The sequence below is a fragment of the Camelus ferus genome, chromosome X, assembly GCF_009834535.1.
Source record: "Camelus ferus isolate YT-003-E chromosome X, BCGSAC_Cfer_1.0, whole genome shotgun sequence".
NCBI classification, from domain to species: domain Eukaryota; kingdom Metazoa; phylum Chordata; class Mammalia; order Artiodactyla; family Camelidae; genus Camelus; species Camelus ferus.
In genome coordinates this window covers 62881610-62894017 of record NC_045732.1, presented here as the reverse complement: position 1 = coordinate 62894017, position 12408 = coordinate 62881610, and the positions used below count along the sequence as shown (strand labels likewise).

At 36.4% G+C, this 12408-nt stretch overlaps 1 protein-coding gene across 1 annotated transcript in view; it reads right to left on the bottom strand.

Annotated features, from left to right (window-relative positions):
- The window catches only part of DIAPH2 (diaphanous related formin 2), a 780329-nt gene that overhangs the window by 403376 nt on the left and 364545 nt on the right, over nt 1-12408 (bottom strand). Inside the window, exon 21 of the mRNA XM_032474690.1 lies at nt 6139-6378. Coding sequence (XP_032330581.1) covers nt 6139-6378 — 240 coding nt within the window. The remainder of the gene's footprint in view (nt 1-6138; nt 6379-12408) is intronic.

Sequence of the window (12408 nt, the reverse complement as noted above, 5' to 3'; positions counted from 1 at the left end):
CAAGATTTCAAAAAACGTATTCGGATGGACATACTCTTTCATAACTATATCCATTTGAAGAAGCACATCTACAAAACTGGTTAATTCCCGTGCCTCACATGATCATGTAGTTTCACCTCTGCTGACATAGCAGGTAGTCTTTTCTCCCATCTCAATCCTGTAATGTAGGCTGCAGAGAAGAAGAAAGATATCATGCCTCTCCACATTAACATCAATCTGGAAAATGTTGGGACCATTTGGAAAAACCAAAGAAAATTTTCTTACACAAAAGCACCTCTGAAGACAGAAACACACACCACCTCCACCAAGTTTTCTTTCCACTTAAGGAGTCAGTCTGTATGTGCAGACCACTGTAGTACAGTACATAGAGAGACGAGGTACCCTACATCTTAGTGGTGGGAAAAGAGCTGATTTTCAAACTGAAGCACAATCTTGAAACCACATCGTAGCGTATTTACGGGATTACAAAATCAGGGAGACGTGCTCATATGTTTCCAACTTTTAGAGGGCTACATTTTTGAAGAGAAACTCAGAAGTAGCCTGTGTTTTGTTTAGATTTTAATGGCATGAAGGGCACTGAAGGTGGGTATTTTTGGATTGGATTTCTGAACTGGTATCCAGGAACCTGATGACTGGAGAAATCAGATGACTGAAGTTATCTTTTAGTATTACCTTTAGTATTTGCTGATGTGCACAAGTTCACATGCACTGATTAACAGAATGCGCTTTAGGACATGTATTGAGTAACATGGGAATTAAAAGAGCTCATAGAGAATTGTTACTTTAAAAAATAAATTTTGAGTTCTGTAAGTATGGACACTTCTGCACTTACTGACTCAAATAATGTTAATGCTTGCTCTTTGAAAATCACAAATTTGGGTATATTGATTTTCATGAAGAACTACGGGAAACAAAAACCCTTGACACAATTATAGAAACTGAATCTAAAATGTCACCACCGACACAGTAACACAATGGTACAACATTCATCTTTAAGCTTAAGAAACTTTGCAGTGGTTCTCCATGATGAAAGCCCATTAAGTACAATACAATAAACCACAATGGATTTAAATAAAAGGTCAACCATCAAATAAGCTGAACAAAGGAAACCATTTAAAATTAAGAATGATATCCTGTCCTTATGTCATTCTATGGTGCTTAGTTATTTCAGAAGTCTACAATGGTGAATGCTCTTGCTTCAATAATGAGGCACAGACAAATCCTTAACTTGAGAAGTTTGTGTCTATTGGCCATGAATTATGAACGAATGGTACAGAGCATCACTATACTATGCAATGACATTTAAAAATGCAAAGTAACATGAATGAGCTCCTCTATATTTTGCTGTATGTTGGGTCTTATATCACCAATTACAACCAGTGACTGAGGGAGATCAACTGAAAGCTCTTTGCTGCAAAGAGCCCCACAGGAAGAGAGCTTAAAGGACCCACAGGGAAAAAAAAAAAAAGAAAGCCTGGAAAGAGAACCTAACATTCCATCCAACCCTGTTCTTGATAGAGAATCTAACCTTCCCCTACACGGATTTTTTTCCAAGACAAATTATATCCCTCAAAGCAATTTTCTTCTCAGTAAATTATCAATCACATTTTCCCCCAAAATCCAAATAATGCCAAACACTGTCTTACAGGAAAAAACATATTTGAGTGAAGCAATGGAGATCATCAAATTCTAAAAGTACCTTGAGCCGCTGAAATAATTTGAGTCCCAGGAAAAGATTCTAACTCTGCCTCTGAGTTATCTGCCTATTCAGTGATCCTGGGTAAGCCATCTCTCTGAAGAACAAATCCTCATTTATAAAATTTGCACTGAGAAGAGCAGCCAACCTTGCCTACACAAAACTGTTAGGGTCTGAAAGCCTATACATGCAAAGTAAGTGACTGCTCTATAATTATTCAGATTATTAGATGCTATTTTATTACAAGTATATAGGCTCTACTGCCTGGATACGTTAAAATCTATTTGGGGAAGAGAAACTTTCTATTAAGAGTTCTACAATTACTTCTGATTGAATTTGCATTAAAAAAAAAAAAGACAGATCTTCATTTTACAAGTTACTGGAGTCAAGAAAATCCACATGTGGTTTTCCCCATTTTCAGAAGTCTGTAAGTGGCAGAATTGATTCTGAAATGCTTCCTTGAAATGAGCCACATATAACCACACATTCTGTTATAATGCAGTGGGAGGTAGTGTGTCACAAGGTTTTGGACACAGAAAACCGAGATTTAAGCCCAAACTTGAACATTTACTAGCCTTCTGATCTTGGAAAAATTGCATAACTTCACTGTGTTAGAGCAGGCAGATGGCTAGATATGAACAGAGAAAGGAGGGCACAGGCCAAATGGCAGGAAATCATACAACTTGTGAACAATGGGGGGGTCCTTGGGCAGATAGAGAAAAGGAATTTCTGGACTAAGAGGAAACCACAAGTTTTGGGGTGACAAGGGTCCTAGAGGCAGACAAAGAAAGGTGGGATAAAGCAGGAACTTCCAGTGCCCACATGTAAGCTTTTGCTCATTATGCCCTCATTTTAATAAAATTTGCCTTGCAGATAATAAGTACCCATCATACACTGATGCCATGACACTTCCTATCAAGAATAAATAAGGACAAAAATCCCTCCTCCTCTCAGGAGGGTGGAGCTGGGATGGAAATCAGGGAATACAATCTCAAACCACTCCTTCTCCAATGAATATTCCACTTACTCATTTTTATACTCTATGTAACCAGCTTCCCAAAGAAACTTAGGGCAGCTACTCACCTGAGTCTGCCCGCTTTCCTGTTGAGAGTGTCCTATCACTTAATAAATCCTCACTTTACTTTCTTGACTTCTGTATTTTGTCTCTGAATTCTTTCTGTGATGAGACAAGAACCTACTCATCTTGGATTTAATTCTCTAATTTGCAAAATGAGGTGAATAATAATAAACTCTGAATCACAAGGAAAGCATTTTATAAACTGTAAAATCACAGGCAACCACATGTGTAGTCCTGGCTGTGCTGTCAATCAAAGTTCTTTGCCCTCTCTTGGACAAGGGGTAGTCTTATAATCTACACCAGGCCTATCAGTCTCTCTTCCTAATTAGAATTTGAATCAAACACAGGGAAAGGGGGAGGAAAATGGCTAGAGCTAATATATCCCAAAGGCAACTTCCTGGAAAGACTTTCCATTCATACCTGCTCTCTGCATTCTCAAAGCTGCCAGAGTTGCTGCCCTTTTAAAGGCCAAGTTCTTCAGCCTTTCCTCAGTTTCTGGCTGAGTTTCTCCCAATAAACTCCATTTTTTGCTGAAATCAGGCAGTCACTTTCTGTTGCTTGCAAACAAAGATCCTTAGCTGATATACCCACAAAGCTAGGGAATGCTAAGTATTTTTAAATGTTTTGTTCTTATGTAGATTGTATATGTTATTATTGACTGAAAACATATACAACACATGACCCTAATATAAGATTGCTATTGGCTAGAATTTTAATAACCAATGGGCAAGCAAGAGCCAAGCTAACACTGGAAACTCATCTGCATGGAAATAATTTTCATTACAGTTCAGCACCATGGTTTGGTGACTCACAAAGTGATAATACACTTCTGCAAATAAACAAATCATTTTGTGGTGAGAGCGGTACTTACAATAATGATACCCTTTAGTGATATTTGACATTTAGGTTAACCTGCCTGTTTTCCTTTTCTCCTCAAATATTATAGGAGCCAAATGTGATCATCTAAATTTTTTAATATTACTTTACTACAGGATACATTTAAGTTTAACTGCTTATGTCATGGTTCCTTTTTAACTAGGTAAATATTTTAACATGATCTATAGCTTCTTGTGAAAAGTGGTGAATTACAGTTTTAAATTCGCTGAGAAAGGAAATTATCATTAGAATAATTTAGTTAGGTAAATGGTATCATTTAAAAAGCATAATCAGTACTCTACAAAGAAAGTTCCCTCTGCTATTTATTTAAGTGAAAAAAAAAACACTAAGAAAAATCAACGAAGTAATCTTTTATAATATTACTGGAATTTAATATCAATTCTAGCTAATCGTGTATCAGTAGCTAGTTGATTCAGTTCCAAACAGATTACAAACCTAAGCTAACTACTTCTATGTACTTCAGTAAATTTCTATCATTTTAGACATTTATATCTACTCAGAACTCTTTGTATTCCCAGCAACATCCTTTTAACCCTAGACAGTGTGGGAATACCATGCATGTATATGATATTTTTCTATCTTAACGACAAGTATTTCCCTGAAGATAAAAATCCTCCTGAAAAGTGGGGGAAAGGAGGGGACTTTAAAACATTCACCTCTTTCTCTTTTAGAACATCTATTACTACATGATAGTATTTCCCACAAGATTATTTTTTATTTTATTTGAAGTCGGCAAAAGTCTTTGTGCTGAATCCTTTGAGCATACCTCTAGTGATAGATGTCAGAGCAGCGTTGTGTGGAAGAACTTTTATTTGACAGGGAGATGACAGGAAGAAGCCTCTCTCCAAAATATAAGATACAACTGTAAAATCCTTCTGTGAGATTAATATAATCTTTTGTTCCTATGTATAAATGACTTTTTCATTCTTGCTTCAAAAAACACAGTTCATGGAATTCACTTGAATAGTGTGAAACTAAGACACTTAAAAAAGGTACATATTTATTCAAATTAGGGTAACATGTTCTAAATGTCTTTTTTATATGAATTAAATGTGAAAGAGGTAGTAATACAAACTTCCAAGGACCTTTTCTTTTAATTTATAATATTTGCATAATGATCAACCAAGAACACTTTAAGATTCACTCACTGTGCACACAACATATACTCTAAACAAGGAGCATCTTGATAAGAGATGCTTTTATTAGTATTGAGTATATGACATGCAATGCAGTGAGAAAGTCTTAAATATTTAGTTTTATCCTACAAGTCTGGCTGTGAGTTATTCTAATTTATTATAATTATCAAATAAATTTATTAAATTATCAAATAATATCACATGTTCCCTAATATAATAAGAGGGACTAAAAATGGTTTTTTTTTTACAAAATCTAACATGCCAGATGATCTTTCCTAACTTCATTACTTTCTTTCCTTACACCCCTCAAAAATAAATCAGGGGTAAACAGATACAATTCCATTATGCATCCTATTATCTACAAATGTTATTCTTAATGTCTATCTGGGTTAGAACTACCAGGAGCAAATCATTTTTGATACATATTAAAATGTTAGTCCATGTATATGCAATGCACACCTATTTAATGCATGAATACAAAAGAAATTTATATCTATTCCTATATTGGGGATTTTTGTAATAACATACTTCAAGAACTAGCCAAAGTTCTGTAATGTTTTCAGATGTGAGAGGGCGGAAAAAGTAAAGCACGGTGAGATGTCAAAGACAGATTGCCTGTTTTCAGATTTATTTTTGTCTCAAGCTTTCTTACAGGCCTTCACCTCAGAGTCTGTTCAGTTTACTTCCTGAAACACAGATCTTTTCCTTGAATAAGGTGGTTTGCTCTAACCTAGAAATGGACATGTACAATCACATTTGCATTTCTCTTTTTCTGTTTGCCTTTCACAAGAACTAAAACCTCAAAAATAATCCTATGAAATGGCCCAGTCAAAATAAGATGGTTATCACTTGATTTTTAAAAACTTTTAGTTAATGCTCAAGGTACATAGTATAAGCTTAACAACACAACACTCTTCAACAATAAAGTATATTATTTCCTTAAAGGAGACTAAACAAAGCATATTTAAAAGGAAATTTCTGGCTATTTACCTCATTGAATTTAGTTCCCCAAATACTTTCTGGAGAGACAAAATAAGTACAAAGGGATTAAAATATAAGATTGCATCTACTTTATAAAAGCTAGTATTTTTGATCTAAAACTAGCAAGAGTCAAGTACTACACTACAAAAGAACTTGTAGTCTTGGAGATTTCACTGCAGTAAGATTTTAAAAAATTATCTGCCTGTTTTAATTGAGATATAATTCACATGCCATAAAATTCATCCTTTTAAAGCATCCTTTTTTCAGCTGATGTACTACTGCTGTTTAGAGTGACCCCTCTCACAGATGAGAGTACTGTTGTAAATTGGTATGATAAAATATTATCTTACCTTACAAAGAAAGTTGATCTTAAAACCCAAGGACTGGGCATTTCTTGAGCCTGAGTTCATGTAGTTTCCAACCAAAAGAACTAACTCTAAGAGTCTGTTAAAGCTTTCACTTTTCTTCAGTTCTTCACAGGCAAGAGTTACAGCTATGATGCTCGGTTTGATGTTGTTTACGTGTTCTTCAAATGTAAGCTTGAAAAGAATGCTATTGAGACGAGGCCGTAACATTTTCACTGAGCTCATCTGTAAGATAAGGAATGCTGTATAAGAATATATATTTAAAATCTGTTATTTTTTTTCTCTAGCAGAAATCATTTTATAGACAATACTATAAAATTTCTGCAGAAAATAAATTCTCTGCAGCTTTTAGTGAAGATTATTCTTGTTTGTTTTATACATCCCTAAGGAACATTTTTATCAAAGTTTAGAAAACAGTTAGCTATTCAGTTAAAAAAAATGAACTCACCCTTATGGCGTTAAGAAAATATTATTGAAGCTAAACAGTTGCTATATGTTAATTGCATAATCATTAGTCATCAACAGCATTTAAACTGCCAAAAATCTGACCGTGAGGCAAACTATGTAAATTTACAAACATGACATTGAGTTGAATGAATAGCTGGGCCACATATAAAAAATGTACATGATGACAGAAAAATGTAAGTGGAACCACATTTCCTAAAAGAAGTACCTATTACTATGCTGTTTGAAATCAGAGGACGAGCTCTGATTGAGCATTTAATGATTTTAAACCTATGATTTCTACTCATAAAATATATTAAATATTTATGTACACTCTAAAGAATTTCACCTACTCAACAAACTGTTGATGTTAAATAATTAAGTCATGGTAAAATCACACGAGCTTACTTTTAAGGACCTTATTCAAGAATTCTATATTGGTTTTCTTCAAAACAGCTCAACTTGGGTTTTAATTATTTGTTTCATAGTATTGGTGTACATTCTCTATTCCTTGTGGTATAGCTCCTACGGTAATAATTTCTTTTAGTCTTTAATTTCCTGTAACTCTAAGTCATTTAACTAGTTTTCACTTGCCAAATGAATTTTGGGAGAGAGATAGAGGGAGGGTAAACACCTAGGAACATACACAAGCATACACATACACACCATGAACAGAAATTATTAACAACTCTATTTATTTGTTTTTACTCTTATAGCTTAGTTTCTTGAATACAAATGCCAGGCACAGATTAGGCACTGAGATATCTGTAGATAACATGAAAACAGTGACAATATGAACAAAAGTCCTTAAACCACAAAGTACCCTTCAAAAGCAGCAAACGAGCTGTTGAATAGACCATATCTGCTCTAATATAGAAGCAAAGCCTAGTCCATTATTTTTCCTCTTTGAAATGAATCTGCCCATTAACCATGGGTGTCTGCCTCTCCAAAAATTAACCTTTGCCTTCTGCTAATCCCCTTATATGCTTTCATGCTTTTTATAGGCAGATGTATAAAAGTGTGCTGGGACTATCCACCTGTTAATATCTTTATGTAGGTCTTATCACTTATTACTAGCTGTTTTGGATGTGATCGGGGTAATACACAAACCATCCTACTGTTTTTTTCAGCACTTGCGTGGTAAGGATAAGACACACCATCTAGTCACAAAAATTTTCCAATACAGCCTAAAACTCATAACATAGTCACTTGAAAACTATATCTGGTGATAAAACCAGTATATGACTCTAAATGGGTAACAGAAATTAAGTGCTGGAGACGTTCACTGAAGGAAGAGAAAACTTCAAACTCTATGATATGACTACAATGTTTTAACAACGGCTTCACACAGAGGGGATACAAATGGATAAATGGATAAAAAGTAAACAAGAAAAGAGAGGTGGGGAAAGAGGGATTGAAAGAGACAGAGAAAAAACAAACACAAACAGGAACCAAAAGGAAGTTGTAGAGAGGAGTGATGTGAGAAAAGGTTTATATGTTAGGAATATATGAGGTATACACCCAGGGGCAGAATTTGGATCAAAATACCTCAAAAGTCCATGTAAAGGCCACAAAATTGGAAGCTAGAGGGGAGGGTATAGCTCAGTGGTAGAGCACATGCTTAGCATGCATGAGGTCCTGGGTTCAATCTCCAGTACCTCCAGTAAAAATAAATAAACCTAATTACATCCTCCCTGCCAAAAAATACTAAAATAATGCAATAATAAATAAATAAATATAATAAATAAATATATTTTTAAAAAGAAACTAAAAAAAAAAATCTACTCTAAAAAAATTGGAAGCTAACCACATCAAGGTCTACGTCTCCATGAATGTGCAAATCTCCTTATGTGAGTTTCTGTGGGAATCTGAGTTTCTATATGTGTTTTTCTGCCTTTATTTTTGCCTCTACCACTGTCTCCAAATCCCCTCCCAATTTTTTTTTTCCTTTCCTTTCACTGTTAACTGGTTATCATTAGCACAGAAGCATGTTCTCTATCATTTTATATGTTTAAGGGGTAGTTTTTCAGTCTCCCAGGTGGTTAAAAAAGCCACAGAACTACTGTGACCAGGCCCTAGACACCACGCACCTGTCCTTCTGGCCATGCTCTGTGGGGCTTGTGGAAATACAGCTCATCAGGGTGACCTTGGTCTGGGATCGACAAGGAATTTAAACCCTAGGCTTACACAGATACGTAGTATTGCTTCAGTTCTAATTGTTTTCATTCATATTTTTATCCTTTCTGGGCTTTGCATTTCAATCCTTGGCTTACAAACCCAGAGAGAATGGATTTGATCTTTTTTTTTTTTTTCAAATACCAGTTCCAAATGAAATAACGTGACCAAAGTTTACTTTAATAATTATAGTAACAATAATAATAACAAATTAACATTTATTAATTTGTGCCAGACATCTTTCTACAGATGTCTTTATACATATATATATAATAGATATATATATATATTTATATATATATATCAATAATATGTTATATATAAATTCATCTGATTCTCAAAACAATCCTAGGAAATGGTTATTAGCATTAGTCTCATTCTAAAGATAAGGAAAGTGAGGCACAGGAATACTAAGTAACTTGCACAAAGTCAAATTGTACGTTGAAGACATGGAGATGTGAACTCAGGCATTCTGGTTACAAAACCCAGACTCTCAATCACCACCCCATGCTGCTGCTGGAGTCACACTGACAGCCGTATGTACAATTGGTTGAAGGAGAGGTTAGTGGCAGGGATACCATTACTAAGTTTTCAAATGGTCTTAGAAACAGATAATGACTTAGGATGCTGACAGGAGGACCAGAATGGAAGCAAGGGATATAAGAGGCAGAATTAAGGGAGAATCCATTGGACTTAGTAAGTGACCAGTTATGGAAGGAGAAAGTCGAAGATGGCTCCAAGGTTTTAGGGCTGTTGTGAGGTAGGGCAATGTCAGCAATAGTGAAGGCAGAGGAGGTGTTGATTTTGTGTGGTTTACAGTTTCCTTGTTTTTTGTTTGTTTCCGGCAGTGAGGATAAGTGGCTTTACTTCTCCTGATCTCCTGCTGCCTACACTCCAGTCAGCTGATCAAGGACTAAGGCAGTGGGGGCAGGTAGGGTGTGGCTCAGTAGCAAATTCAATCAAATGACTGAATCTAGAACTTATGCACAGCCTGACTGTGTGAAACTAATCTACCTTAATTTCTCTGCTTCAGTTTCCTCATTTGTAAAGTAGAGGAAGTTCCTGTCAGGCAGTCTTGTCTTGATAATTAGGTAGGAGCCAAATAAATGATCCATATATATTCCTTCCTTCTTTTTAAGTCTCTGCCTCTAGAGCTGTGGAAAGGTGGGTCAAGAGTGCTAGATCTACAAATGAAAACTATTACTTGGCTGTGACCAAAACATCTTTATTAGCATTTAAATGAACTTGGTTCACCATCTTGTCAGACATCAGTGTATTTTACTACTAACAAAGACACTATTAGATTCCCATGATTCAGGCTCCAAATCTTGGAGTCATATTCAAACCAAAGGAAACACAATGTAATTTAATACCATTCCTTGCCTATATTGTCTATATTCCTTGCCTATGAATAACTTCTTAGAATTGTCTCTCATTTTCAATTCTTGTTATTCAAGCTTCAATGTTACGTACCTCAAGGTTGGATTGCTAAAATAGACTATTTAAATGTGTTCCCTAATCCCTCTAGCCTTTCCCCCTCCAAATCTTCACATAAATAATAACATTACCCTTCTGTCATAGGGAGGTAATATTGCTTTTTAGACATTTTGAGATTTACATATTGTTAGGATATCTGGTAGCACTGGGAAATTCAATCCTTTTGTTTAGGAGAAAGGAAGTATTGGAGTTGGCCGATTTGGGAGTTATCTGCATGGATGCTGAGGGAGGCAGGTTGCTGATGAGAAGAGTGTGTAGAGAGAAGAGGCAGAGACTGCCCTGTGCAGCACCTAGCAGGGGCTCTTGCATATAGCAGACATTCCAATATTGGCTGATTGATTTTAAAAGCACTCCTTAGCCAACTAACCATTTTCCAGACCTTCTCCCAAGGAAGACAGACAGATTGTCTATCGAACAAATTAGTAGTGAAGGGTAATGTTTTACTGTCCCCCAGATAACGTCTTCAGCTAAGCTGTCAAACCAGAAATGCTAGGGAATTAACTCTGTTGAACTGCTGTTACTGGATATAATCTATCATCAGTCAGCCTGATCTGGGGAAGAGATTGTGCATTCTAAGGGGATCAGAGTTGCCCTTTGACCTGGCAAAATTTCTTCATTCATTTACCCACAAGAATAAAGTTTAGGGCATGGCAGGTTGATATATATAATAGGTGATTTGAAAAAAAAAGAATTATAAAACAAATGAATGAATGGACGTATTCATTCATACAAATAGAAAATCCAGTATCCGCGAAGGGCTGGGTTGAGGAGCGGATGCATGGTGTGAAGAGCTATCATAGTAGGCTAATATTGGGATGGAGGAGGGCATCCCACCTCCCATGTAAAGTTATTAGCTATCATGTGGGTCGTCCCAACGATACAGCCTGGACTCAATCTTAGCGCTAATTCAAAGCCCCATGTAACTATTTTGAAAGGTAGGTTCAAAAAAATTGGTCCCTAATCCTCAGAAAGGAAGAGAAACCATTCTCTGCATTCTCCATAAAGAAAGTTGGAGTGGAAGAAACAGGGACTGCTGAGTTATACAGACCTGGGCTTGAACTACAGTTCTATTACTTTATAGCTTATGACCTAATGCAAGTTACCTAATGTTTCTGAGACTTTATTTCCCCATTAGTAAAATGTATTCCTTAAGTCATTCATGCAAGTTGCAGTTAGACTTGTTAGGTAGTTAGATATGCGGGGAGCACTAGGCAGATAAGGTGGAGGAGAGGGAGGATGGTCCGGAAGACAATGGTATGTCTACCTTCAGCATAAAGGGGCTTTACTTCTAAATAAGTGCCAGCAAGAAACTAGTTAAAACCCAACGGTCGCAACTGCAGGGTAGCGACCTAACCGGACATGACCCAATGCTCACTGGAATATAATTACTATTGCAGTTTAGGCACCCCCCCCCCATGGTTTTTTCTGTGTGCATCATCTGTAAGGACATGCACAAAAGGGGATGAGCATGACTAAGCACTCCAGGGATAAGAGCTGTCAATCAATCAAGAGACCACACCTGTAGGCAAGGGTAAAAGAGAAAGGACAAAGACCACCACTATCCAGCCTTGGATCAGCCCACCTCTTGTGCTTGGAGGTGCACTTTTGCTTTGCTAATAAAACCTTTAAAATCTTTCGCTTCACAATGCTTTCATCTCTCATCTGAATTCTTCTCGTTGGGGCAAGGCAAGAACCGAGGTTTTTCCCTTACCCTCTCGGGGTAACAGATAAATGAGATCCTGTGTGTAACACTCCCGTCACAGTAGCTAACACAATGTAAGCACGCTAAAACAATAACTAATGTTGTTATTATACCCTTAACTCATCCTCAGAAATTCCCAAGAAGAAGGAACCATGGTCTCTGACTATTCTCCCAAACCGGAGATAAAGTTTCTCTCATCCACAATTAGGGGATGTGTGTTTCTAGGGCATGGTGAAGAACAGCACTCATTATCTATTGAACACGTTGTAAACAGCCGTGCAGTGCTCCCTTCAGCCAGTTTGAATGCTTAATATCCACTTGCTATAAGAAATGTTATCATTGAAAATGGGTTCCTGTAAAACCCAGAGACTATGGAGGAGGTGAAGCTATAAGGGTGCACCTCTTAACAGGAGCCACAAAACAGTATGCATTGATCA